This window comes from Brachyistius frenatus, unplaced genomic scaffold, assembly GCF_029030835.1.
Source record: "Brachyistius frenatus isolate BFR_SWC_R1_liver_20210118 unplaced genomic scaffold, ASM2903083v1 Contig_214, whole genome shotgun sequence".
In the NCBI taxonomy this organism is placed as follows: domain Eukaryota; kingdom Metazoa; phylum Chordata; class Actinopteri; family Embiotocidae; genus Brachyistius; species Brachyistius frenatus.
The window spans coordinates 63313-91083 of record NW_027210813.1 but is presented as its reverse complement, the minus strand read 5'-3'; the positions used below and the strand labels follow the sequence as shown (position 1 = coordinate 91083).

The 27771-nt window shown below is 46.2% G+C and overlaps 3 protein-coding genes across 6 annotated transcripts in view; 2 read left to right on the top strand and 1 right to left on the bottom strand.

The window, feature by feature from the left end:
* zc3h18 (zinc finger CCCH-type containing 18) overlaps positions 1–7131 on the top strand; it is a 30270-nt gene extending 23139 nt beyond the window's left edge. For 2 of the 4 annotated variants that reach the window (XM_069719386.1, XM_069719387.1), the window contains exons 14-19: positions 416–532; positions 1506–1714; positions 2106–2320; positions 5693–5792; positions 5960–6056; positions 6161–7131. In XM_069719386.1, coding sequence (XP_069575487.1) covers positions 416–532; positions 1506–1714; positions 2106–2320; positions 5693–5792; positions 5960–6056; positions 6161–6365 — 943 coding nt within the window. In that variant the 3' untranslated portion in view covers positions 6366–7131. The remainder of the gene's footprint in view (positions 1–415; positions 533–1505; positions 1715–2105; positions 2321–5692; positions 5793–5959; positions 6057–6160) is intronic. The other 2 variants (XM_069719388.1, XM_069719389.1) reach the window with 2 other exon arrangements.
* An 8641-nt stretch (positions 7132–15772) lies between these two features.
* On the top strand, positions 15773–18153 carry il17c (interleukin 17c). Its single transcript, XM_069719432.1, has 3 exons — positions 15773–15870; positions 15954–16186; positions 17582–18153. Exons 1-3 carry the CDS (start codon positions 15775–15777, stop codon positions 17826–17828), a joined length of 576 nt encoding a protein of 191 aa, XP_069575533.1. The 5' UTR covers positions 15773–15774; the 3' UTR covers positions 17829–18153.
* Positions 18154–19564: 1411 nt separating this feature from the next.
* utp4 (UTP4 small subunit processome component) lies at positions 19565–27745 on the bottom strand. The gene is made up of 17 exons (XM_069719391.1): positions 27668–27745; positions 26761–26925; positions 26212–26400; positions 26044–26128; positions 25874–25963; positions 25583–25794; positions 25279–25450; positions 25104–25195; positions 24903–24999; positions 23582–23646; positions 23234–23356; positions 22551–22707; positions 22333–22439; positions 22159–22254; positions 21093–21278; positions 20678–20788; positions 19565–19753 (listed from the first exon to the last, which is right to left on the bottom strand). The coding sequence occupies exons 2-17, from the start codon at positions 26917–26919 to the stop codon at positions 19637–19639; spliced, it is 2058 nt and encodes a 685-aa protein (XP_069575492.1). The 5' UTR covers positions 26920–26925; positions 27668–27745; the 3' UTR covers positions 19565–19636.
* Positions 27746–27771: the final 26 nt, after the last annotated feature.

Sequence of the window (27771 nt, the reverse complement as noted above, 5' to 3'; positions counted from 1 at the left end):
TCCGTGACATACGTATATCCGCGACGTATATCCGCGACGTATATCCGTGACGTACGTATATCCGTGACGTACGTATATCCGTGACGTACATATATCCGTGACGTATATCCGCGACGTACGTATATCTGTGACGTATATCCGCGACGTATATCCGTGACGTACGTTTATCCGCGACGTATATCCGTGACGTACGTATATCCGCGACGTATATCCGTGACGTATGTATATCCGTGACGTACGTATATCCGTGACGTATATCCGTGACGTACATATATCCGCGACGTATATCCGTGACGTATGTATATCCGTGACGTACGTATATCTGTGACGTATATCCGCGACGTATATCCGTGACGTACGTATGACGTACGGCGCTTCGTGTTGATGACCTCCGTGTCGTCTCCGTGTCCTCCAGGAGAACCGTGAGCGGGAGCGTCAGTGGAAGCGGCAGCAGTTACTCCGGGTCCAGCTCCAGGTCCCGGTCCTCCTCCAACTCCCTGTCACGCTCGCGCTCCGGATCCAGGAAGTCCAGGTACCCGCCCACTCTGTGACATCACAGCCTCAGTCTGACAGACAGGTTATTTCTGTAAATGATCACAGTGGACGACTTTTCTCAGGAATGAAAACTTATTTACAATTTGGATTCGTGTGTTGCATTCATCAGTTATTGCGTGTGACCAGGTGTGTGTGTGACCAGGTGTGTGTGTGACCAGGTGTGTGCGTGTGACCAGGTGTGTGTGTAACCAGGTGTGTCCAGGTGTGTGCGTGTGACCAGGTGTTTGCGTGTGTCCAGGTGTGTGTGTAACCAGGTGTGTCCAGGTGTGTGTGTGACCAGGTGTGTGCGTGTGACCAGGTGTGTGCGTGTGCGTGTGACCAGGTGTGTGCGTGTGACCAGGTGTGTGTGTAACCAGGTGTGTCCAGGTGTGTGTGTGACCAGGTGTGTGTGTGACCAGGTGTTTGCGTGTGTCCAGGTGTGTGTGTAACCAGGTGTGTGCGTGTGACCAGGTGTGTGCGTGTGACCAGGTGTTTGCGTGTGTCCAGGTGTGTGTGTAACCAGGTGTGTCCAGGTGTGTGCGTGTCCAGATGTGTGTGCGTCCAGGTGTGTGTGTGAGTGTGCGTGTGAGTGACCAGGTGTGTGTGAGTGACCAGGTGTGTGTGCGTGCATGCGTGCGTGCGTGCGTGTGTGTGTGAGTGAGTGAGTGACTAGGTGTGTGTGTGTGTGTGTGTGACTAGGTGTGTGCGTGCGTGCGTGTGTGTGTGACTAGGTGTGTGTGTGTGTGTGTGTGTGCGTGTGTGTGTGTATGTATGTGTGTCTGTGTATTTGTGTGTGTGTCTGTGGGGGTGTTTATATGTGTGTGTGTGTGTGTGTGTGTGTGTGTGTGTGTGTGTGTGTGTGTGTGTGTGTGTGTGTGTGTGTGTGTGTGTGTGTGTGCGTGCGTGCGTGCGTGTGTGAGTGACCAGGTGTGTCCAGGGGTGTGACAGTAACACTTGTCGTGTCCCTGCAGGTCTCTGAGCGTGAGCAGCGTGTCCTCGGTGTCCTCGGCGTCCTCCAGCAGCAGCTCCGTACGCAGCGCCGACTCAGATGACATGTACGCCGACCTGGCAAGTCCCGTGTCGTCCGCCAGCTCCCGCTCGCCCACGCCGAACCAGCCCCGCAAGGAGAGAGGGCCCGCACGGGACCGCCCCCCCGCTCATGGACGGGACAAGAACCGAGGTGAGAACAGGAGGAACAACGGGACACAATTAAAGAACAACAGAGTTTATTATGGTGGTTTTACCTGCAGGGTTTTAGGAATGCTGTCCCACTTCCTGTTTGAGCTTGGGCTCCGCCCACTGTTCTGCTGGAAGTCTTTTTATATTAAACTCAGTCAAAGGAAACAGAGTTTCTGTTTGTTCTGTTGTTGCAAAAGAAATAAAAGATTAGGTTTTGAACTTATTCAAAAGTTTTAATTATGAATTCATTATTGAATTATGAATTTGAATTATTCCAGGTTCAGGTTATGAAAACATTTAACTAATTAAATTAAAACATTGATTGATATTTGAGGGAGTCCTCTGATTGGTGGTTGATCTGTTGACGTGTTTCCTGTTTTCCTTTGTCGCAGAGAGACCGTCAAAGAAAGACGAACCCGTCCGGGAGGACCGCAGGAAGATGGACCCGTCCGGCCCCCCACCCAGAGGGGGGAACACCATGCCCAGATCAGGACCTGGGAACAGAGGGGGCCACCCTATGCACCCCCCGCCGGGCGCCATGGGCCCCCCAGGAGGCTACGGAGGTTCAGGCTCCCACAAAGACATCAAACTCACCCTCCTCAACAAGGTGATTGCTGCTGCTAATATCTATATCTACATATATACAGTGGGGCAAAAAAGTATTTAGTCAGCCACCAATTGTGCAAGTTCTCCCACTTAAAAAGATGAGAGACGCCTGTAATTTTCATCACAGGTACACTTCAACTATGAGAGACAGAATGGGGGGAAAGAATCCAGGAAATCACATTGTAGGATTTTTAATGAATTAATTGGTAAATTCCTCGGTAAAATAAGTATTTGGTCACCTACAAACAAGCAAGATTTCTGGCTCTCACAGACCTGTAACTTCTTCTTTAAGAGGCTCCTCTGTCCTCCACTCGTTACCTGTATTAATGGCACCTGTTTGAACTTGTTATCAGTATAAAAGACACCTGTCCACAACCTCAAACAGTCACACTCCAAACTCTACTATGGCCAAGACCAAAGAGCTGTCAAAGGACACCAGAAACAAAATTGTAGACCTGCACCAGGCTGGGAAGACTGAATCTGCAATAGGTAAGCAGCTTGGTGTGAAGAAATCAACTGTGGGAGCAATTATTAGAAAATGGAAGACATACAAGACCACTGATAATCTCCCTCGATCTGGGGCTCCACGCAAGATCTCACCCCGTGGGGCCAAAATGATCACAAGAACGGTGAACAAAAATCCCAGAACCACACGGGGGGACCTGGTGAATGACCTGCAGAGAGCTGGGACCAAAGTAACAGAGGCTACCATCAGTAACACACTACGCCGCCAGGGACTCAAATCCTGCAGTGCCAGACGTGTCCCCCTGCTTCAGCCAGTACATGTCCAGACCAGTCTGAAGTTTGCTAGAGAGCATTTGGATGATCCAGAAGAGGATTGGGAGAATGTCAGATGGTCAGATGAAACCAAAATAGAACTTTTTGGTAAAAACTCAACTCGTCGTGTTTGGAGGAGAAAGTTGCATCCAAAGAACACCATACCTACTGTGAAGCATGGGGGTGGAAACATCATGCTTTGGGGCTGTTTTTCTGTAAGAGGACCAGGACAACTGATCCGTGTAAAGGAAAGAATGAATGGGGCCATGTATCGTGAGATTTTGAGTGAAAACCTCCTTCCATCAGCAAGGTCATTGAAGATGAAACGTGGCTGGGTCTTTCAGCGTGACAATGATCCCAAACACACCGCCGGGCAACGAAGGAGTGGCTTCGTAAGAAGCATTTCAAGGTCCTGGAGTGGCCGAGCCAGTCTCCAGATCTCAACCCCGTAGAAAATCTGTGGAGGGAGTTGAAAGTCCGTGTTGCCCAGCGACAGCCCCAAAACATCACTGCTCTAGAGGAGGTCTGCATGGAGGAATGGGCCAAAATACCAGCAACAGGGTGAAAAGCTTGTGAAGACTTACAGAAAACGTTTGACCTCTGTCATTGCCAACAAAAGGTATATAACAAAGTATTGAGATGAGCTTTTGTTATTGACCAAATACTTATTTTCCACCATAATTTGCAAATATATTCTTTAAAAATCAGACAATGTGATTTTCAGGAATTTTTTTTCTCATTCTGTCTCTCATAGTTGAAGTGTACCTGTGATGAAAATTACAGGCGTCTCTCATCTTTTTAAGTGGGAGAACTTTCACAATTGGTGGCTGACTAAATACTTTTTTGCCCCACTGTATCTATATATATCTATATCTATCTATATATCTATATATGTCTATATCTATATATCTATCTATATATATAGATATCTATATCTATCTATCTATATATAGTATATCTATATATAGATCTATCTTTATCTATATATTATCTATATATATATATTTATATATATATATATCTATCTATATCTCTATATCTATCTATATATATCTATCTATCTAAAACTTGAACTCTCCACAATGTCAGCTGAAACCAAGTGAGAGGAAACAAAGTTTGTTTCTTTGTTTGACTCTGTGTTGCGTGTGTTGTGTGTTTGTGTTGTGTGTTTATGTTGTGTTTGTGTTGTGTGTTTATGTTGCGTGTTTGTGTTGTGTGTTTATGTTGTGTTTGTGTTGTGTTTATGTTGTGTTTATGTTGCGTGTTTGTGTTGTGTGTTTATGTTGTGTGTTTATGTTGTGTGTTTGTGTTGTGTTTGTGTTGTGTGTTTATGTTGCGTGTTTGTGTTTTGTGTTTATGTTGTGTGTTTATGTTGCGTGTTTGTGTTGTGTTTGTGTTGTGTGTTTATGTTGCGTGTTTGTGTTGTGTGTTTATGCTGTGTTTGTGTTGTGTCTTTATGTTGTGTTTGTGTTGTGTTTATGTTGCGTGTTGTGTGTTTATGTTGTGTTTGTGTTGTGTGTTTATGTTGCGTGTTTGTGTTGTGTGTTTATGTTGTGTTTGTGTTGTGTGTTTATGTTGTGTTTGTGTTGTGTTTATGTTGTGTTTGTGTTGTGTGTTTGTGTTGTGTTTATGTTGTGTTTGTGTTGTGTGTTTGTGTTGTGTTTATTTTGTGTGGTTGTGTTTATGTTGTGTGTTTGTGTTGTGTTTGTGTTGTGTGTTTATGTTGTGTGGTTGTGTTGTGTTTATGTTGTGTGTTTGTGTTGTGTGTTTATGTTGTGTGTTTATGTTGTGTTTGTGTTGTGTGTTTGTGTTGTGTGTTTATGTTGTGTGTTTGTGTTGTGTGTTTATGTTGTGTTTATGTTGTGTTTGTGTTGTGTGTTTATGTTGTGTTCGTGTTGTGTGTTTATGTTGTGTGTTTGTGTTGTGTTTATGTTGTGTGTTTGTGTTGTGTGTTTATGTTGTGTTTGTGTTGTGTTTATGTTGTGTTTGTGTTGTGTGTTTATGTTGTGTTTGTGTTGTGTGTTTATGTTGTGTTTGTGTTGTGTGTTTATGTTGTGTTTGTGTTGTGTTTATGTTGTGTTTGTGTTGTGTTTATGTTGTGTTTGTGTTGTGTTTATGTTGTGTTTGTGTTGTGTGTTTGTGTTGTGTTTATTTTGTGTGGTTGTGTTTATGTTGTGTGTTTGTGTTTGTGTTGTGTGTTTGTGTTGTGTTTATGTTGTGTGTTTGTGTTGTGTGTTTATGTTGTGTTTGTGTTGTGTGTTTATGTTGTGTTTGTGTTGTGTGTTTATGTTGTGTTTATGTTGTGTGTTTATGTTGTGTGTTTGTGTTGTGTTTATGTTGTGTGTTTGTGTTGTGTTTATGTTGTGTGTTTGTGTTGTGTTTGTGTTGTGTGTTTATGTTGTGTGTTTGTGTTGTGTGTTTGTGTTGTGTGTTTATGTTGCGTGTTTGTGTTGTGTGTTTATGTTGTGTTTGTGTTGTGTGTTTATGTTGTGTTTATGTTGTGTTTGTGTTGTGTGTTTGTGTTGTGTTTATGTTGTGTGTTTGTGTTGTGTTTATGTTGTGTGTTTGTGTTGTGTTTGTGTTGTGTGTTTTGCAGCAGCAGGGAGATAAAGGCAGCAGGAAGAGATATCTGCCATCAGACAAAGATCGGCCGGGGTCCCCCCTCAGTAAGAGGATGGCATTGTCTCCAGACAGAGGTGAGGGGACAGCTGACACACACACACACACACACACACACACACACACACACACACACACACACACACACACACACACACACACACACACACACACACACACACACCTGGGGGCTCACATCCTCTAAACCCTTTACTAGTTTCATTAAGTCGATGGTGTGTTTCAGGCCGAGATAAGAGGATACCTAGCCGACCCCCGCTGTCCCCTCGAATGGACCGGCCCAGAGGCCAAGGGCCCCGCCCCCTGCCCCCCCAGGGAGACAGGTTGGTTCGACCCTCATGTGTTTAACACAACCGGCAGACTGAATTTAAAAGTGTCGGTAGCTTCAGACGGAGAGCTGATTAAATCCTTCTCTGCTGTTCCTCAGGAAGCGTCCTCTGTCTCCGCCCCCCAAGTCGTCTGGAAAAGGTCCGGCGCCGCCTTCAGGAAAGCCGGCCCCCCCGGGCTCAGCGTCTGCCGCCGCCGCGGGAAAACCCAGCAACACGCTGTCCCGCCGCGAGGAGCTGCTGAAGCAGCTGAAGGCTGTGGAGGACGCCATCGCCCGCAAACGAGCCAAGATCCCCGCCAAGTAAACGGACGCCGCTCCTCGCCTGCTCGCCCGCCTGCCGGGGGGGCCGCCGCCAGGCCGCGGGACGGAGAGCGTTTCCTCCGCCCTCCGACGGACGTGTAAAAATGTTGTATGGTTCATGTATCCAGGCTGTTGTGTAAGTAAACAGGAAGTGCTCGGTCTCGTCATTCGCTCCCACCTGCCCGACGTCCGGTTGGACCTCGTCGGCGAGGAAAAGGAGGGACGCCGCGGGCGCGTGGAGAGGGAGGGACGTCTCCGGAGAGGAGCCCACTTCCTGTCGGTCCAGAAGCAGGCGGTGCTCTCGGTCACCTCGTCGCTCCTCCAGCAGAGAGGAAGCATCTTCCTCCTGCGACACATTTACACACAGCGAGCCTTCCTCTGTTGCTCCGCCCCCTTTTATCGTCTTCTCGTCTTCTGTTTCCTGTGTGGAGCGGCGGGACTGCTGACTCAGCTCTTCTTCACAGCGCTTCTTTGTACAAACCTGCGAGTTGTTCAGCCGTGACGAGCCGGTTCCGTTGGTTCCGTCTCACCGTGTACAATAACAACATCCTTTACGATTCTAGACAGCAGTGATGTGAAGTTTTGATTCTTCTTCTTTTTTTTAAACATTTTGTTTTCTTCTTAGCTCTTAAGTGATGAATTAAAGTTTTTTTCGTGTCACATTTTTAGTTGGAGGAGTTTGAGAGGTGGAACGGAGACATTTAGAGACGAGATGTGTCTTTGCTTTTGTGACAAAAGCCTTCTAAATAAACTATTTTGATAAAGAGAAAGTCATGTGGTGCTTCTCAGGACGGGGGGGGGGGGCCGGTGCAGCGGCTCCGTGAGGAAGATGTTGTATACGTCTATTCAGGCTGTTTGTTGAGACGCCGGTTGACTCACCACGTTGAGCAACATCTGTGACGCCTCGTCTCCTTTATGTTGATCAGCGAGTTTAAACCGGTTCGACGCAGAACAACAAACACGCAACTTTCCATGATCGGATTTGAGCTCGAGGTTTCTCACCTCGACGTGCAGTTCGGTTCCATCAATCTTTACAAAGGTGGAGAGTTAAAGTTCGCCAACCCACACAAATGTTTCACAATAAAAGCCTCATTCACTCTCTACTGAGATGCTTAATGAGGGCTTTTAATTTGAAAGGGACACAGGAAGTTTTGATCTTGTGTAATGCAGTAACTTCAACAGGGCAAACGGTAGTGGATCAAAACGAGGCCTCGAGTTCACATCAATCTAATAAAACACCGTAAATGTCAATATGACAACTTCGTTTTTATTGACTTGGAAGTTTGTCGGATCTTCAATCGCTTAAATATTCAAATTAATTTCAGATGGATCAAGAGAACTCTGAATATTTGTTTTCCTCACTTGGGAAACAAACTGTTTGGTAGCGTAACGTCGTCTGTCGGGCAGCTCGACACCTTCCAACGTGGATTCATCCTAAAAACAGTTTACTTCTGTTTATGCAACACTCGCTAACATCGTCAGGAAATCACTGAACCTTTATATAAAACATGAAACGTTCTATTTATGATCCATTTCTAAAGATTGGTCTCAGATCTAACGGAGAAAATCCACGTAAAGTGTTGCTAAATGGACAAATGCTTTCATGGTTTTGTTTTTTTAATTAATGATTTGTTTAAAAAAAATGAGCAGCAGAGAACCTCGAGACCTCCTGTCATCGTCCGATCAGCTGATCTCCTGCTGCTGTATATCCAGTTCTTCCTCTGGTTTTTTCCCGACCTGTTAAGATCCTGTTTTTACTTCCTGATGTCAGTCGGACACTTTGAAAAACAAAAATAAACATGTCTTTTAGAAAGCAGTTTTGTTTTGTCCGATCTTCTAGAAGAATTTAAACCAGCACTTTGTGACCTTCCTCCCTGAACAGAAACCACTTCTGCATTTAAATATTAATGTTTGAGGACGATCGAAGAGTTCAAATTATAACACTGAAGTAAAAGCTGCTGAAAATTTTGCTTTCTAACAAAAACATGAAGATTTCTTCGGTCTGATTTTGAACTATTGAGAACTTTAGTTGATTCATTTTTGTGGAAGAGCCGATTATGATGAATCGTTTTGCATCTCAGACATCGCTCCAAACAGCTGACCTTTATCTCGGCCACAAATTTGTTTAGTTTTTCATAAGTGGGACTCGACTGTGTAAACAGCGCCGGCAGCGTTCCCTGTGGAAAGGAAACACTTTTATTGCACTAATATGAGACATTCCCAGTTTTGAATCTCTGCGTTCGTTGGTTAAAGACGTGCAGAGTTGAAACTACGGCGGTAACGTGAAGGTTTGATCTAAAGCTGAAGAATCAACGTCCATATTCACCTCATGAATCTATAAACGTGCCGTAACACAAGTAAAAGGCGTATTAATGTAAATGTTCATGTCGGACCAGAGATGCTGAAGTTGTGTCTCAAAGTCTGAAAATGGAGCTCATAAATGTTCAAAAGTAACGTTTTAGTTTTGTCCTCTACGAACCTTTAGTGGAGTTCTCCTTAGAGATGTTTTAGTGGAGTTCTCCTTAGAGATGTTTTAGTGGAGTTCTCCTTAGAGATGTTTTAGTGGAGTTCTCCTTAGAGATGTTTTAGTGGAGTTCTCCTTAGAGATGTTTTAGTCCAGTTCTCCTTAGAGATGTTTTAGTGGAGTTCTCCTTAGTTCTCCTTAGAGATGTTTTAGTGGAGTTCTCCTTAGAGATGTTTTAGTCCAGTTCTCCTTAGAGATGTTTTAGTGGAGTTCTCCTTAGAGATGTTTTAGTCCAGTTCTCCTTAGAGATGTTTTAGTGGAGTTCTCCTTAGAGATGTTTTAGTCCAGTTCTCCTTAGAGATGTTTTAGTGGAGTTCTCCTTAGAGATGTTTTAGTCCAGTTCTCCTTAGAGATGTTTTAGTCCAGTTCTCCTTAGAGATGTTTTAGTGGAGTTCTCCTTAGAGATGTTTTAGTGGAGTTCTCCTTAGAGATGTTTTAGTGGAGTTCTCCTTAGAGATGTTTTAGTTCTCCTTAGTTCTCCTTAGAGATGTTTTAGTGGAGTTCTCCTTAGAGATGTTTTAGTGGAGTTCTCCTTAGAGATGTTTTAGTCCAGTTCTCCTTAGAGATGTTTTAGTGGAGTTCTCCTTAGAGATGTTTTAGTGGAGTTCTCCTTAGAGATGTTTTAGTGGAGTTCTCCTTAGAGATGTTTTAGTGGAGTTCTCCTTAGAGATGTTTTAGTGGAGTTCTCCTTAGAGATGTTTTAGTGGAGTTCTCCTTAGAGATGTTTTAGTGGAGTTCTCCTTAGAGATGTTTTAGTAGAGTTCTCCTTAGAGATGTTTTAGTCTCAGAGATTCTTCTCCTTAGAGATGTTTTAGTGGAGTTCTCCTTAGAGATGTTTTAGTGGAGTTCTCCTTAGAGATGTTTTAGTCCAGTTCTCCTTAGAGATGTTTTAGTGGAGTTCTCCTTAGAGATGTTTTAGTGGAGTTCTCCTTAGAGATGTTTTAGTGGAGTTCTCCTTAGAGATGTTTTAGTCCAGTTCTCCTTAGAGATGTTTTAGTGGAGTTCTCCTTAGAGATGTTTTAGTGTTCTCCTTAGAGATGTTTTAGTCTTTAGAGATGTTTTAGTGGAGTTCTCCTTAGAGATGTTTTAGTGGAGTTCTCCTTAGAGATGTTTTAGTGGAGTTCTCCTTAGAGATGTTTTAGTCCAGTTCTCCTTAGAGATGTTTTAGTCTCCTTAGTTCTCCTATATAGTTCTCCTTAGAGATGTTTTAGTCCAGTTCTCCTTAGAGATGTTTTAGTCCAGTTCTCCTTAGAGATGTTTTAGTGGAGTTCTCCTTAGAGATGTTTTAGTTTCTCCTTAGAGATGTTTTAGTCCAGTTCTCCTTAGAGATGTTTTAGTCCAGTTCTCCTTAGAGATGTTTTAGTGGAGTTCTCCTTAGAGATGTTTTAGTGGAGTTCTCCTTAGAGATGTTTTAGTCTTCTCCTTAGAGATGTTTTAGTCCAGTTCTCCTTAGAGATGTTTTAGTGGAGTTCTCCTTAGAGATGTTTTAGTGGAGTTCTCCTTAGAGATGTTTTAGTCCAGTTCTCCTTAGAGATGTTTTAGTCCAGTTCTCCTTAGAGATGTTTTAGTGGAGTTCTCCTTAGAGATGTTTTAGTGGAGTTCTCCTTAGAGATGTTTTAGTCCAGTTCTCCTTAGAGATGTTTTAGTGGAGTTCTCCTTAGAGATGTTTTAGTGGAGTTCTCCTTAGAGATGTTTTAGTGTTTTAGTCCAGTTCTCCTTAGAGATGTTTTAGTGGAGTTCTCCTTAGAGATGTTTTAGTGGAGTTCTCCTTAGAGATGTTTTAGTCCAGTTCTCCTTAGAGATGTTTTAGTCCAGTTCTCCTTAGAGATGTTTTAGTCCAGTTCTCCTTAGAGATGTTTTAGTGGAGTTCTCCTTAGAGATGTTTTAGTCCAGTTCTCCTTAGAGATGTTTTAGTCCAGTTCTCCTTAGAGATGTTTTAGTGGAGTTCTCCTTAGAGATGTTTTAGTCCAGTTCTCCTTAGAGATGTTTTAGTGGAGTTCTCCTTAGAGATGTTTTAGTCCAGTTCTCCTTAGAGATGTTTTAGTGGAGTTCTCCTTAGAGATGTTTTAGTGGAGTTCTCCTTAGAGATGTTTTAGTGGAGTTCTCCTTAGAGATGTTTTAGTGGAGTTCTCCTTAGAGATGTTTTAGTCCAGTTCTCCTTAGAGATGTTTTAGTGGAGTTCTCCTTAGAGATGTTTTAGTGGAGTTCTCCTTAGAGATGTTTTAGTGGAGTTCTCCTTAGAGATGTTTTAGTCCAGTTCTCCTTAGAGATGTTTTAGTCCAGTTCTCCTTAGAGATGTTTTAGTGGAGTTCTCCTTAGAGATGTTTTAGTGGAGTTCTCCTTAGAGATGTTTTAGTGGAGTTCTCCTTAGAGATGTTTTAGTCCAGTTCTCCTTAGAGATGTTTTAGTGGAGTTCTCCTTAGAGATGTTTTAGTTTAGTTTTTTTGGTAACCTTGGTCAAATTTAGTCAAATTCTCCACCATAAAGTTTTACTCAGCTTTTCTTTGTTGAAATTTTTACAACATTTTAGTTGAATTCTCATCCTGTGGAACTTTAGCCGAGTTCGCCGACATTTTAATCAAGTTTGTCTTTGCAACTTTTTAGCTGAGCTCTCTTTGATCAGATTTTAATCGAGTTGTCCTCATTAGAATTTAGTTGAGTTTTCCTCGGTGTCTGGCATCCAGTTGTAACCACGGCAGCCGACTCACAGGAAGTAGCTCCCCGTGGAGAGGAAGTGACGCCTCGGTCCTCCCGCGCGTCTGTTGACACGCTCGGTTTCACTGCAGTGGTACGTAACCCCCTGAAGGTGTGACGTCACTCCAACACTATAAAGTAAAGCTCGGCCCACATCTGATCTGAGGTCGAACCGCTGCCGTGACTCACATATCGGATCGCCGAGACGACTGAGAACATCTGAGCCGGAGAGACGACCGCTGCACTTCCTGTCTGAGTCCCAACACAGCTGTTCTCCAAGAGACAGCAATATTATTGATCAGTGACATCTGATCAGAAAGTCCTGACTTCTCTCTCTGAAAACACGCCGGCCGAGTCGAGCTGCAGGACTTCCTGTTTCAGAGGAAATTCACAGGAGGAAGTGTTTTATTTTGAAAGGTTCATCTGACTCTTCTGAAACTAATGTGATCACAGACATCGATTCACAAGTCACCAGTCAAAACCAACAAGTCACCAGTCAAAACCAACAAGTCACAAGTCAAAACCAACTAGTCACCAGTCAAAACCAACAAGTCACAAGTCAAAACCAACTAGTCACAAGTCAAAACCAACAAGTCACAAGTCAAAACTAACTAGTCACAAGTCAAAACCAACTAATCACAAGTCAAGACCAACTAGTCACAAGTCAAAACCGACAAGTAACAAGTCAAAACCAACAAGTCACCAGTCAAAACTAACTAGTCACCAGTCAAAACCAACTAGTCACAAGTCAAAACCAACAAGTCACCAGTCAAAACCAACACATCCCAAGTCAAGACCAACTAGTCACAAGTCAAAACCAACAAGTGAAAACCAACAAGTCACCAGTCAAAACCAACACATCCCAAGTCAAGACCAACTAGTCACAAGTCAAAACCAACAAGTCACAAGTCAAAACCAACAAATCACCAGTCAAAACCAACACATCCCAAGTCAAGACCAACTAGTCATAAGTCAAAACCGACAAGTAACAAGTCAAAATCAACAAGTCACCAGTCAAAACCAACACATCCCAAGTCAAGACCAACTAGTCACAAGTCAAAACCGACAAGTAACAAGTCAAAATCAACAAGTCACCAGTCAAAACCAACTAGTCACCAGTCAAAACCAACAAGTAACAAGTCAAAACCAACAAGTCACCAGTCAAAACCAACTAGTCACCAGTCAAAACCAACTAGTCACAAGTCAAAACCAACAAGTCATAAGTCAATACTATCTAGTCTCAAGTCACTAGAGCTCAAGTCCCAGTTGAGTTTTGTCTTTTATAACATTATGAAGTTGAAGTCTAGTCTCGTTAACTCGATTAACTCGAGTCTGAATCGAGTCACGTGACTCGAGGCCACACCTCTGCTGGGAGCCATGTACTTAAATCAAAACGTTACTGTGAGATACATGTTGACGATGTGATGACGTCGTTCTCATTATCTGATATTTCAGAGAGGAAACGGTTCTGAAATGTGACTTTCAGAGGTCGTTGGTTTCCGGTTCCGTCGGTGCTCGTTGGACTCGTGGAGCTGCCGGTTTAACATTTACGGTGTTTATGTGTGCCGACGCTGCTGAACGCCCTCCGACGGGACTGACCGGCGGGAAGTTACCTCCGAATGCCCCTCAAACACTCCTGCTGGTGAGAGGACATCCCCTCCTCCCCTCCTCTCCTCCTCTCCTCTTCCCCTCCTCCCCTCCTCCCCTCCTCTCCTCCTCCCCTCCTCCCCTCCTCTCCTCTCTCCCCCCCTCCTCCCCCTCCTCCTCCTCCTCCTCTCCTCCCCCTCCTCCCCTCCTCCCTCCTCCTCCTCCTCCTTCCCCTCCTCCTCCTCCTCCCCTCCCCTCTTCCCCTCCTCCCCTCCTCTCCTCTTCCCCTCCTCCCCTCCTCTCCTCTTCCCCTCCTCCCCTCCTCTCCTCTTCCCCTCCTCCCCTCCTCCCCTCCTCTCCTCTTCCCCTCCTCCCCTCTTCCCCTCCTCCCCTCCTCCCCTCCTCCCCTCCTCCTCCTCTTCCCCTCCTCCTCCTCCCCTCCTCCTCTCCTCCTCCTCCTCCCCTCCTCCCCTCCTCCCCTCCTCCCCTCCCCCTCCTCTCCTCTTCCCTCTTCCCCTCCTCCTCCCCCTCCCTCTTCCCCTCCTCCCCTCCTTCTCCTCCCCCTCCTCCCCTCCTCTTCCCTCCCCTCCTCTCCTCTTCCCCTCCTCCCCTCCTCCCCTCTTCCCCTCCTCCCCTCCTCTCCTCTTCCCCTCCTCCCCTCCTCCCCCCTCCTCCCCTCCTCTCCTCCCCTCCTCCCCTCCTCTCCTCTTCCCCTCCTCCCCTCCTCCCCTCCTCTCCTCTTCCCCTCCTCCCCTCCTCTCCTCTCCTCTCTTCCCCTCCTCCCCTCTCCTCTCCTCTTCCCCTCCTCCCCTCCTCTCCTCTTCCCCTCCTCCCCCCTCTCCCCTCCCCTCCTTCCCCTCCTCTCCTCTTCCCCTCCTCCCTCCTCCCCTCTTCCCCTCCTCCCCCTCCTCCCCTCCTCCTCCTCCCCTCCTCCTCCTCCTCCCCTTCCCCTCCTCCCCTCCTCCCTCCTTCCCCTCCCTCTTCCCCTCCTCCCCTCCTCTCCTCTTCCCCTCCTCCCCTCCTCCCCTCCTTCTCTCCTCCCCTCTTCCCCTCCTTCCCTCCTCTCCTCTTCCCCTCCTCCCCTCCTCTCCTCTTCTCCTCCTCCCCTCTTCCCCTCCTCCCCTCCTCCCCTCTTCCCCTCCTCCCCTCCTCTCCTCTTCCCCTCCTCCTCACATCCATGAAATGTTCCCCTGCTGCTACTTTCAGAGCTCGTTCATCCACACATTTCACCTACGTTGTGTTTTGGAGTCACGGATACGTCCTGGAGGAGGTTCCTGACGTAAACATCACTCTGTAAAACTCTGAAGGCCTTTTCCTGTCAGGTCTTAAAGGTCTAAACTGTTTCACTGAATTATTTGAATTGAAGATGGGAGACGTGAAGCCCCACAAACGCTTCATGTCTTCATGTCTGTTCGAGACTACGAACATATTAATAAACGGTTGAAGCTTTTTATAGAGCCGTGAAGTAAGACTCGTTTTGGTCCGGTCCTGAACAGGAAGTGACGCCTCGACCGTTTCTCTTTTCCGACAACTGCGGATAAAAGGATGAAATCTGAAAGGTCAGAGGTCATCTCCCCGGTTGACTCGTCATCTTCAGTGTGGGAAGACTCTCAGGTCTCATTACACATCAGCAGAGTTTCATACAAAGACAACAATGAAGTCTTTCTCCGGCCTCCACAAAGGTTTTTCTAGCGATCGCCGTCACCTCATCTCCTCGAAGCACCGCATCACTCGGTCGGACAACAAACTGCCGGAAAAACTCCCGGTAGAAGATCCAGGAAGAGAAGATCCAAATCCCTCCGGAGAATTGATTTATTCATCTTAGACAAGTTAAAAACCTCCTGCACATGTTAAAGAGCTTTTATATTCTTTATTTTTCACATTTGATTCTCTCACAAACACAAAGTTGTTGATGCATTTTGTTTCTCTTCGCGTATTTTTTCTTCTTCATCAGCGTTTATACGTTTTCTGAATTAAAGTTCACACTTTTGTTTTTAGAAGTTTTATTGGTTCTGATGTAAATAAATCATTTATTTCTTATATATCTTAACTCGAAAGGGAAAAACATCACATTATGTTCCTTGGTTTATTCGTGAGACCCGGGTTACGGTTAGGTAAAGAGGTAAACAGACATCAGCGCCCCCTACAGACATTTTAAAGAAATCTGCTTTAAATAAGAAATCGGGTCTAAAAAAAAAAAATCTTAAAAGCAACTTTTAAAGTCTCTGAACACGTTTAAATATCCCTTCCTAGTTCACTGTTAACTTCCATCTCTCTCTGCAGCGCCCCCTGCTGTCCACAGTCTGTTTAAAGGGGAAACCAGCTGCTCAGGAATTCAAACCAAATTCTGAATCAAACTGAATTATTAACAATTTATCCGAAATAAAAATACATGAAATTAGAAGTTTAAAATTAAACTTCTGTTTTGGTCAATAACATTTAAATCCTCAGTTATTGCGTGTCTTACATTTCCCTGCAGATGATGCGTGCGCGTGTGTGCGCGCGCGGGCAGCCCTCTACCTGCAGCAGCCTCCTCTCCCTCCGCGAAGAGGAAGTCCAAGTGCGGAGCCGCGTTTCCATTTCCTCATGCCGCCGGTTTTTCCCAGATATGTCCATAAATAGCCCAATGGAGACTCAAAAGCAGCGCGAAAGTTCTTGTAAACAGTCTTTCCGAGAAAACCGACGCAGGATGGACATGAAGCAGGTGAGTGGCACGCGCACCGCCCCGGAGCGGACAGGTCAGCTGGTCGGTCTCCATCACCTCACCGTGTGTCTGCTCCTCCACAGATTCTCTTCTTCGCGCTGCTCCTCGTGCCCGCGTGGACCTGTAAGATGTTCCGGTGCTACAACGACACCGAGCTGACCGGAGCAGCGGAGCGGAAGCTGCGGAGCCACTACCCGCAGCCCGCCGAGCCCTCACCTACGGCGGCGCGTCACGTGACCCTCTCCTGTCCAGTGGCGCAGCTGTCCAGCGCCTCCACGGCGGTCCGGGACAGGTCCCTGTCCCCGTGGACATACGTGTAAGTGACCTCATCCACATCCTGACCGTAAGATGCTGCACAGACAGGAGGTCAGGGACTTTTAATTTGACGCCAGAGTCTCTCTCAGTAGAAGATTACAGGGAATCCTTTCAAAATAAGAGCGGAATATTTCCCCCTTTGAATATTTATATTTTAAAATACATATTTGAAACATGTTAAAACAGAGGAGCAGGTCAGATGGAGATTTTAAGGAAAGCTGATGCTCATCAAACACTGAACCCTGCAGCGGGAACTCTTAGCTTCTCTGGGATTTATTTATTTCTACACTTGAACTCTCAGAAACCATCAGTGAGGTCATGAAGGCACATTTATGAGCTCACCGATCAAGTTGAATATTTACTTGGGGAAGTTGTGTGTAGGTGGGGGGAGGGGGAGGGGGGAGTGGAGATGTGCAGGGATGCTTCCGTTCGATCACGTGACTTTCATTTTATTTCATTTTCACGACCTGAAAAAAAACCCAGCAAAAAATCATGAATAATCAGTTTTAATAGAGCAACTAAATATCTTACCTGAGAGATGTTAGAGGTCAGAGGTCAAACCTTTTTAAAATGATGTTCAGGCATCCAGAGTGATTGCATGTGACGTAACAGTGCAGCCATAAAAAACACCTCCTCCTGAAGCTGCAGATGAATGGAATATTTGCACTTCCATGTTTGCGTTGTGATTTGGCTTTCGGTTCAACGGCGCTCTTTCACGGGAGGGAAAGTCCCGCTTCAGCTGTTTGGATGACGTCATTGCCGCTCTTCTATTAACTGTTCGTCGGCGATGATGAAACTTCATCTCTTCAGGAACTCACTGAATAAACCTTCAACTTGAATCACAAAATGTTATCAAACTTTATTTTGTTTTCTGGATTGTCCTCCTCCAGTAATCTGAAGTTAGGATCCAAATCCACAACAGAACCACATCAGAACCAGTAGAACTGAACTGATCAGCTGATCACTTGTTTTTCTGATCTTAAAAAGTAGTTTGTCTTTAAAATGTGAATATTTGCTGCTTTTCTCGGCTCACTCACATTTTTTTGTAGGTTTAAACCACATTTTACTCTCTGAATGTTTTTACAACATTTTCACTTGAATTTGTCGGTTTTCTGTTCGTTCGTTTGAAAACATCCAAATCAAACTGATAAATAAATAAAAAACATTTTTAACAAATAAGAGACAAATTTGATCCTTCAGGATTAAAGTATTCTGCATAGTTATCAACTCTGAGGTCGACGTTTTCTATTTAAACTAAACAAGTTAAAACATTTTGCTGCAGATGAAATGATGTCTGAAGGATCTTTGTTGTTTTAAAGTTAATCAGAGGACGACGAAGAGACACAAAGCAGTTGAAAAAAAGTGCTTTAAGTGACTCCTCCCCCTCCGTCTACAGGCAGCAGCCCGTGCCGGACCACTTCCCCTCCTCCTACACCAAGGCGGTGTGTCTGTGTGCCGGATGCATCCAGATCGGGGAGGACGGCGTGGTGGAGAGTCACGACTACAACTCGGCGGAGGTGGTGCAGGACCGAGTGTTCCTGAAGAGGGAGCTCTGCAGCGACGGGGGGAGTTACTCCCTCAGGCCCGTCAGCATAAAGGTGGTGGTGGGCTGTACCTGCGTCAGAGCCAGCTCCGCCTCCTAGAGAGGGACCATCCAGACCCGCTGTGACGCCACAGCTCACGTTGTGCTTGTTTTAAAATGCACCAAGTCTGACTCGGGGGTGTCGAGTCCTTTGGGGGGATTCGGGACTTCGACACCTCCGGGATCCTTAACGAGGCTTCAGAAGTCTGTTTTTATTGGCCTATTTATTGTCATGACGATGATGTCATCCTTTTTGCTCTTCATTTATTTACAGCTCGGCTCAGTGCAGCTCCTGTAAACGACTTGTTTTCATACTGATGGCCGTCCATTGAACATAACAGCTATTGTATAGTTATTTTTATAGCAGTAATAATAATATTTGAATATTGATCTATTTATTTGTTTTGTTTTGTATGTGAACACTTTGTATTTATTCCTGTTGCAGATTTTTTTGTCCCAGTGGGACTTTTTAAAGTTCAGCTTCTTTGAAGCCAAATAAATGATAGTTGTTTTAAAAGGTTTCTGTGTTCAGAGGTGATTCTGGAGAGGAAGCAGGTGAGCGGCAGGTCAGCTGATGATCAGACCCTCGATGCTCCGCCTCCTCCAACAGTCCAAACAGTCACTGTATATTCAAGACTGACCTTTTTAATCCGGCCTTTAACTCAATGTAATTTATTAAATGTTTGAATCTATTTAACATGATATTCATATTTATGTTTATATATACTTTTAAGTGAATTTTATAGATTTTTTTTGGAACTATTTATTGACACATTTGAGTTGGTTTTATTAGTTGGTATAACTACACTTTTTTTTTTTTCAAGACATTTGTATGAAAGGTGCCATAAAAATAAAGTCTGACTGAATGATTGATTAATAATCATCCTTCTGTTTCTGTCCATAAATAGTGTGTTGTCACATTTCACTCTGAGATTATCAATCTAGCAGGAAAAAATAAGTAGGATTTATAAATGAATTGAATCAGAGTCCTGACAGCTGAGCTGCTGTTTGTTATCACATAATGTAAAAAAAACTTTGGGTAAAAACTTATTTAAATTATTATTAAAAATTTTCTGGAAAGTTTCTAAAACAAGATGATTGATTTACAACTGAAAACGGAGCATCTCGTGTTGTTTCTGTTTATAAAGTTTTTATTTGAATTTGTTGGCTGTGAAAAAGAAAAAGCAGAAAAAGCCTCTTCATTTCTAGATAAATAAAACTTTTCTCGTCACGTCTCCTGCAGATCTGCTCTGAATAAAATCTCCAGCAGCTCCACAGCACTGAAGTTAAATGGTGCTAAAGTAGCTCAGCAGCGCCCCCTGCTGTCTGCAGACCAGCTCCACCATCGCAGTTCACACCACTTCCTGTCTGTGTTGCATGCTGGGAGTTTGCTGTGCGTGGGCGTTTGGGGGGGTCGTGTCCCCCCATTATTGAAAAATACCAATTTGCCCCCCAGTACGGAGTAGAAAATATGGTAAATATTTTTTTAGAATAAAGAATAAAAAGTTGATCCTGGTTAGCGTCGTGAACAGGAGACCTTATGGGAAACGTATTTTAGATGACATGTCCGAATGTCGTCCGAAATATCATTAAAAAAAAAAGCCATCTAAACATTCTTTTAAACACACACAGCTGAACCTTTTCATTTATTTTCTCTTTTAAAAATGTAACCAGAAGTAATTCAGTCATATTTACAGACAAACCTTCACTGCCGGTTTCTACACTTTAAGGAAACTAAGAAAAAAACAGAACAAATGTGTAAAAATAATCAATAAATCCAGAAGAGTCACATAGCTGACAGTTAATAGTTCTTTTTATTTCTTTATCAAAACATCTCTAACAAACGGGAGCCTCCTGAGACCTGGACGTCTATGTGGCGAACTTCTTCTGGCGGACAGGCGCAGGCAGCTGAGACAGGATGTCCATCAGGGGGCGCTCCACCACCACCAGAGAGTTGTCCTCCAGCAGGCTCACACACAGGAGGTGCTGCGGGACCAAAGCCAAACATCACATCACATTACATGACATTTCATTCATCTGACTCTTTTATCCAAAGACTTACAATCAGTTCATTTCAACCATGAGGGTTCAAAACCACAACAAGAATCAAGAAAATACAATTATCTTCCAGAAAGCCAAACCGCAAAGTTCTATCAGGAAGTTCTATTTTAAGATACTAAAGTTCTACTGTTCAAGGTAAAGAAGGAGGAGGAGGAGGAGGAGGGAGAGGAGGAGAAGGAGGAAGAGGAGGAAGAGAGGAGGAGAAGGAGGAGCGGAGTAGTGTGAGTGAATCTAGGAGGTTAAAGAAACATCATCAGGATGAAGGGGAGATAAATATTTAATATCAAAGAACTTTGTTTAATTGAATTAAACAACTCAATCAGCATCTCGATGTTTGCTACCAAACGTTCCTGCTAATTCCACCGAGCGTCATCTTTCTACTGATCAGAGTTTTTCGTGATAGTTGCGATGAAAAATGATTTTTGCTGCAACTTTCCCCCCAAAAATGTGCAGTTTTTGGGGGTTTAATTGCTGGAATTAGCAATGAAGTTTAGGTGGAGGATAAGAGGAGCGAGGAATTAATTTAGTTGATAAAGTGAGTTTTATTTTGAAAGGCTGACTGTGTCGTAGAAGAGCTTCTACTGAGGAACTTAGTATTTTTGTGGAAAAAAAAAGATGTACAAGTTGCTGTAAATATTGAAGAAATGGCCTGAATTTTTGTTAATTTCTGCGTTCAGCTCGTAACTGAAAGATGTAAAAGTTGCTGCTGTCTTTTTCCAGACGGACAGATGAGGCGTCTCCAGCGGTTCTGTTCTGGTTCTGGACAAACTAAAGACTTTGAGCCTCTGTCAGCTGCAGGAAGAACACGATTCAACATCTGGAACTCTGAGCTCTGCCTCTTTAACCCACCTGGAAGTTCTTGCAGATCTTGAAGGCGTGGCTGTGTCGGCTCCGCTCCGCCACAGGAAGACTCCTCAGGGTCATCTGGTTGTAGAGCATCGTCTTGGCTTCAGGAAGCGGCTGCAAACACAAAAATATGCAGTTAGAGATCTTCTGTCAAGTTAAAAACAAACAATCTAGTTTAACTAATGACAAAACAGTGAAAGACACATCTGCGTTCTCCCACGTTTTCCTCTGGTGCCGTGATGTTTAAATAAAATCAAAGATTTGAATTGTTGGTGTTATTATCTTTGTGTTTGTCTCTACTTCTATCTTACAACCAGTTAATGTAGAAAAACTCTCCAGTGTATTTACAGAATTAAAAAACTAGAAAAGAAGCTGTTGTCCTCATGAAGTCTGCAGGTTTCATATTAAGAGGACGCACCAGACTCTGGTCGATGATGCAGAACATGAAGGTGTCATGCAGGATGATGTGCGCCGGGTTGGTGGGGTTGAAGGTGACGTGTGTGACGGGCGTGTCTCTCTCCGTCCACAGAGGGTGGAGGCCGAGTTTCTGCAGCCGCCGGCTCCACTCGGTGAATTCCTTCTGCAGCAGCGAGAACTCAAAGATCTGTTCAACGACAACACCGACGTCAACACGAGTCACAACGAGGCCTTTAGAGTTGGTGTGAAATATAAATACAAACACAATGTGAAGATTCATTTTGAATCTGATGGCAGCAACACATCTCTAAAAAGTTGTGACAGGATCAACAAAAGATGGAAAAAAAACACCTGGTGGAACATCTGACAACTAATGAGGTTACCATGGCAACAGATCAGTAACATGATTGGGTATAAAAAGATAATTTCAGAGAGGCAGAGTCTCTCAGCAGTGAAGATGAGGAGAGGTTCACCACTCTGAAAAACTGTGTTGGAAAATAGTTCAACAATCTCAGAATAATGTTCCTCAACGTAAAACTACAAAGAATTAGTGGATTTCATCGTCTACGGTTCATAATATCATTAAAAGATTCAGAGAATCTGGAGAAATCTCTGAACACAAGGGACAAGGCTGGAAACCAATATTGGATGGTGGTGATCTTCGGGCCCTCAGGCAGCACTGCATTAAAAACACACTATTCTGGAGTGGAAATCACTGCATGGGCTCAGGAACACTTGTGAAAACCAGTATTGGATGGGGGTGATCTTTAAAGAGGTTAGGGAGAGGGACCATCCAGCTCAGTTCTACAGCCAGCATCTGTGATGGTACAGGATGCATTAGTGCACATGGCATGGGTAGCTTGAACATCTGGAAGGAAGCATTAATGCTGAATGATATATATTCCACTTTCAAAACTCCAGAAACTGGTCTCCTTAGTTCCCCAACGTTTCCAGAGTGTTGTTAAAAGAAGAGTTGATGCAGCTCAGTGGTGAACATGATCCTGGAACAACTTATAGAGACGTGTTGTAGATCAGAACCAGGAAGTACTCAAACATGGACAGTTCACCTGCTGGTCGGCGTGCACCGAGATCAGGCTGCTGGTCGTCGGGTGGATGGCGATGGCGGTGGGACAGGAGCTGTACACTGGAACCGTGCAGTGGAGCTGCAGGCAGACAGACAGATTTATGCTTTGACTGCTGTTGCCATGGTTACTGATGACTCCTCATACGCCTGAGCTCACCTTCATCTTGTGGAGGTCGTAGACATGGATCTCACAGTCTGTGTTCGCCGCCGCGAGCCATTTACCGTCGTCACTGGCAACCAGCAGGTGGACCGGCTGTCTGGAGCCTGGACACACACACACACACACACACACACACACACACACACACACATTTCATTCATTAACAGAGATGAAGCTCACCGTTACCCAGAATCCCCGGAGCCACGAGGCCTCACCTGACTTGTGTCTGAAGGTGTGCAGGTGTTTGCACTCCGTCCGCTCGAGGCCGACGACGACGACGGACGACTGACTGGAGGAGGCGAAGAGTCGGGAGGAGTCGGAGGAGAAGTGGAGCTGCTGCACCGAACGCAGCTCCTTCGGCAGTCTGGACACCTGGAGGGAGGAAGAGGAGGAGGAGGGAGGAAGAGGATGTGGAGGGAGGAAGAGGAGGAGGGAAGAAGAAGAGGAGGTGGAGGGAGGAAGAGGATGTGGAGGGAGGAAGAGGAGGAGGGAAGAAGAAGAGGAGGTGGAGGGAGGAAGAAGAGGAGGTGGAGGGAGGAAGAGGAGGAGGGAAGAAGAAGAAGAGGTGGAGGGAGGAAGAAGAGAATGTGTAGGGAGGAAGAAGAGGAGGTGGAGGGAGGAAGAAGGGGAGGTGGAGGGAGGAAGAAGAGAATGTGTAGGGAGGAAGAAGAGGAGGTGGAGGGAGGAAGAAGAGGAGGTGGAGGGAGGAAGAGGAGGAGGTGGAGGGAGGAAGAGGAGGTGGAGGGAGGAAGAAGAGGAGGTGGAGGGAGGAAGAGGAGGAGGTGGAGGGAGGAAGAGGAGGAGGTGGACAACCTTCATCAAGCTGAAGTGTTGTAATGTTTCTATGATGAAGCTTCCATCCAGAGATGAAGATCATGCCTCGGGGCTGAGAGCTCACCCTGCTGATGCTGATGTTGTTGTCGTCGTGCTGCAGGCGGTACAGACGGACGCTGGACACCGTGGAGTAGGACAGCCAGCCGCCGCATGGAGACACGGCGCTGCAGCAGATGTGGTCCTCGCCCTGCAGGGGGCAGCAGAGAGTCAGCGTCGAACAGGACACTAAGACAGGTGGAGGAGAAGCGGAGGTCTCTGTCGGACCTCCTGGATCCACTGCTGACATCTGAACAATCAGCTGACTGAAGCCGTTTGGATCAGCTGGTAATTAACGGTTCATAAAAGTGTTCGTAGCTTCCAGGTCTGAACAATGAGGTCGTTACACAACATGAACAGTTAAACATGAACACACCTTCCTCTTCAGCTGGATCAGTTTCTCTGGTTTCCTCTTCACAGTCAGAGACTCTCCAGGTTTTCCTGTTGACACAATGAACAGCTGCAGTTAAACTACCATCCCATAATCATCACTCCTCCTGCTGTTTGGTAACTTGAGTGTAGCTGGTTTACAGCGTCTTTGAGTATCCTGGAAATATAAATAAAATCTAGTATTATTATTATTATTACTATTATTATTATTATAATAATGTGACTCTGTCAGTAGTTCTTCTCTCTGTGTCAGTAGTTCCTCTCTCTGTGTCAGTAGTTCCTCTCTCTGTGTCAGTAGTTCTTCTCTGTGTCAGTAGTTCTTCTCTCTGTGTCAGTAGTTCCTCTCTCTGTGTCAGTAGTTCTTCTTCTCTGTGTCAGTAGTTCTTCTTCTCTGTGTCAGTAGTTCTTCTCTCTGTGTCAGTAGTTCTTCTTCTCTGTGTCAGTAGTTCTTCTCTCTGTGTCAGTAGTTCTTCTTCTCTGTGTCAGTAGTTCTTCTTCTCTGTGTCAGTAGTTCTTCTCTCTGTGTCAGTAGTTCTTCTTCTCTGTGTCAGTAGTTCCTCTCTCTGTGTCAGTAGTTCTTCTTCTCTGTGTCAGTAGTTCTTCTTCTCTGTGTCAGTAGTTCTTCTCTCTGTGTCAGTAGTTCTTCTTCTCTGTGTCAGTAGTTCCTCTCTCTGTGTCAGTAGTTCCTCTCTCTGTGTCAGTAGTTCCTCTCTCTGTGTCAGTAGTTCTTCTCTCTGTGTCAGTAGTTCTTCTTCTCTGTGTCAGTAGTTCTTCTTCTCTGTGTCAGTAGTTCTTCTCTCTGTGTCAGTAGTTCTTCTTCTCTGTGTCAGTAGTTCCTCTCTCTGTGTCAGTAGTTCTTCTTCTCTGTGTCAGTAGTTCTTCTTCTCTGTGTCAGTAGTTCTTCTTCTCTGTGTCAGTAGTTCTTCTCTCTGTGTCAGTAGTTCTTCTTCTCTGTGTCAGTAGTTCTTCTCTCTGTGTCAGTAGTTCTTCTTCTCTGTGTCAGTAGTTCTTCTTCTCTGTGTCAGTAGTTCTTCTCTCTGTGTCAGTAGTTCTTCTTCTCTGTGTCAGTAGTTCCTCTCTCTGTGTCAGTAGTTCTTCTTCTCTGTGTCAGTAGTTCTTCTTCTCTGTGTCAGTAGTTCTTCTTCTCTGTGTCAGTAGTTCTTCTTCTCTGTGTCAGTAGTTCCTCTCTCTGTGTCAGTAGTTCCTCTCTCTGTGTCAGTAGTTCCTCTCTCTGTGTCAGTAGTTCTTCTCTCTGTGTCAGTAGTTCTTCTTCTCTGTGTCAGTAGTTCCTCTCTTGTTTTCCTCACCATGTCCGTCACTGTCTCCGAGCCTCCACAGCTCCAGATGTTCGGGGAACTGGAAGAGCAGCAGTCCGGCTTTCTTCGCACAACCGACCAGGCTTCTCTGGAGGGAAGGACGGACAGACGGAGGTGAGCACGTTGCCATGGTAACAGCAACGACCGTACAGGTGATCTCTGACATCAAATAACCGTCTGAAGCGGACTCACGTGTGGGAACGTGATTTTGCGCAGCGCCGCCTCCTGCGTGTTCTTCTCCACTTTGTCCAGCAGGGGGCGCACCACCAGCTGGGTGTCCATCCCTGAAACAACAACACACCCATGAATGACCTGGTTTCATGATCTCACGCCACACGGACGGACACACGGCAGCTTCCTCACTGACCTCCCGACACCACGGCTGTGTCCGTGTGAGCGAGCGCACGCACGTCGTGCGAGTGGTTCTTAAAGGTTCTGGTTCTGACCCAATCCTTCTCCTGCCGGTCCGCCGAGGACGACAGGAACTGGAACTGGACGACGGTTCCCTCCGACGTCCCGGCGATCACGCTGCTCTCGTCCTGTCGAAGAGAGACATCAGTGAGGAGGACAAGACTGGGACCAGGACCTGGAGTCACAACAGAAGCCGGACCTGGAGCCAGACCAGGACCTGAACTAAGGTCCAGACCAGGACCTGCAGCGTCGTGTCTCACCTGCGACACCGACAGAGCCAGGACGTCCCACTTAGTGACCAGGTGAGTTCTGACCAGCGTCCCGGTGAGTCCGTCCCAGACCTGGACCTTCCCCGCCGAGTCGCCGCTGACGACGGTGTGGTCGGACAGGAAGAGGACGCTCCACACCACCACCTCCCGGCTCCGGGACGTCCCGACGCCTCTCTCCACCAGCAGCCGGTGGGTGGCGCGGCCTGAAGGGAAGAGACACACGTCCACATGTTGTCCTCTGGAGTTTCGTCTCAATGCTCTGTCCCGTCAGGACGGACTCACCTGTCTCCACGTCAAAGATCCGGATCATGTCCATCATTCCGGCAGCGATCAGAGAGCCGGAGGGATGCCAGGACAGAGACAGGATCCGACCTGCAGGGACAGAGACGAGAGACCGTCACCGCTGTTCTTCCTGTGACGATAGCCGGGTCGTCCTCAGAACCTCTTCTCACCTTTCTGCCTGTCGAGGTTCTTCTGGAACTGGATCCTGTCCTCCAGGACGTCGAACATCTTCACTGTCCCGTCCTCACAGCCGACCTGATGCAGAAAACAGATTTAAATCACAGCTAAAGGACCGGTTCTGGTTCTGGTTCTAACGCGGCAGACGTCTCTGGACTGACCGCCAACTGCGTCCCCTGGTCGTTGGTGCCGAGGGTCCAGACGGGTCCTCCGTAGGCGTCCACGGTGTAGCGCGGCCGCTGGTTCTCCAGGTCGTACTCCGTGATCTCCCCGTTCAGACCGGCGCTGAAGAGCCGCCGGCCCGCCCAGCACAGAGCCTCCACCGCCCGGCCGGCGCCGCCCGGGATCACCTGGGCAGAAAAACCCAAACGGGTTCGAGGTCAGATCCTCCAGGTCCCCAAAAAAACAACCCGGAGACTCTTAAAGGCTCAGACTGTCACCATGGTAACCAAAGTGTTCTTGATTATCCGATCTGGTTTTTTAATTTAAAGTGACAGAAAATATTTAAAATAAACGTCATCGGGACTTTCTGAAACCACAAACCGACATATTCAAACAGTTTGATCAAATATTCACATTAAAGACGCTGATAAGGAACTTATTTAAATGTCTGTTCCGATTATCAATGATTTCAAGGTTTGTGGGGAAACGAAGGTTCGGCTGTCCGGTGCAGTCGGAGTCGGTTCCGGTTCCGGTTCCTCCTCGCTCACCTTCTCCTGGAAGTAGTTGTCGGAGGAGTTGAGCACCTCCACGGCTCCGTCGGCCCGCGCCGCCGCCAGCCGCTCCGTCCGCCGGCTGAAGGCCACCGCCCGCACGGCGCTGGGCGTGAAGTCGAAGAACCGAACCCGGTGCACCCGGAACTCTCCCATGATCCGCTGACGACCACAAAACACAACATCACCGGGCTGACCGGACCGGCGGCGGCCTCCGGTCACCGGGCCGACCGACCGGCGGCGGCCTCCGGTCACCGGGCCGACCGACCGACCGGACCGGCGGCGGCCTCCGGTCACCGGGCTGACCGGCGGCGGCCTCCGGTCACCGGGCCGACCGACCGACCGGACCGGCGGCGGCCTCCGGTCACCGGGCCGACCGCCCGGTTCCCTCACCGGAAACTCACCGGGAACGTTTGGACCAACCGGCAGGTCGATTCATAAAAACTACCGTTGTTCCGGAAGTACCGATGAAGCCCGTAAAGACTCGTCTACCGATGAAGATGAAGATGAAGATGAACTGAAACATTTTTAAGGCGCGACACCATTGAGCCGGCGGGCCGCCATCTTTGTTTTGATCCAGAAACGGAGGCGCATCTTTTGGGAAACGAGTTCAAAATGTTTAAATACTCAATGAAGTGACAATTTTTTCACGCGGATAGTTTGATAAGTCTTTGGATATTCTGAAAAAACAGTCAGGAAACCGCTGCTTGTTTTAAAAAGCTTCCTGTCGGTTAACTAAGTTTTAGAAACCTGCAGGTTTAGCTCAGTGACCGGAACTAACTGAACTAACTGAACTAACTGAACTAACTAAACTAACTAAACTAACTGATACAACAGTCCACGAACAAACCAGAACTCCGCCCACTTCAGTAACATCCGGTCATCGATATTAAACCGTATTTACCGTCGCGTTTCTTCACAGTCGCTCAACTTTCTTCTGTTTTACCGACACGCTTGAAAACAACGGGACCCACGTTGATGACCCTTGAACCGGAACTGAAACTGACT

Bases quoted from the DNA above. Each gene is read 5' to 3' on its own strand.
- il17c (XM_069719432.1), top strand. From the start codon at position 15,775: ATGTCCATAAATAGCCCAATGGAGACTCAAAAGCAGCGCGAAAGTTCT. The intron at 15,871-15,953 runs GTGAGTGGCACG...GCTCCTCCACAG, and splicing joins GCAGGATGGACATGAAGCAG to ATTCTCTTCTTCGCGCTGCT. The intron at 16,187-17,581 runs GTAAGTGACCTC...CTCCGTCTACAG, and splicing joins CTGTCCCCGTGGACATACGT to GCAGCAGCCCGTGCCGGACC.
- utp4 (XM_069719391.1), bottom strand. From the start codon at position 26,919: ATGGGAGAGTTCCGGGTGCACCGGGTTCGGTTCTTCGACTTCACGCCC. The intron at 23,357-23,581 runs GTGTGTTCATGT...TGCCCCCTGCAG, and splicing joins TGATCCAGCTGAAGAGGAAG to GGCGAGGACCACATCTGCTG. The intron at 21,279-22,158 runs GTGAACTGTCCA...GTCGTTGAACAG, and splicing joins CGGTGCACGCCGACCAGCAG to ATCTTTGAGTTCTCGCTGCT.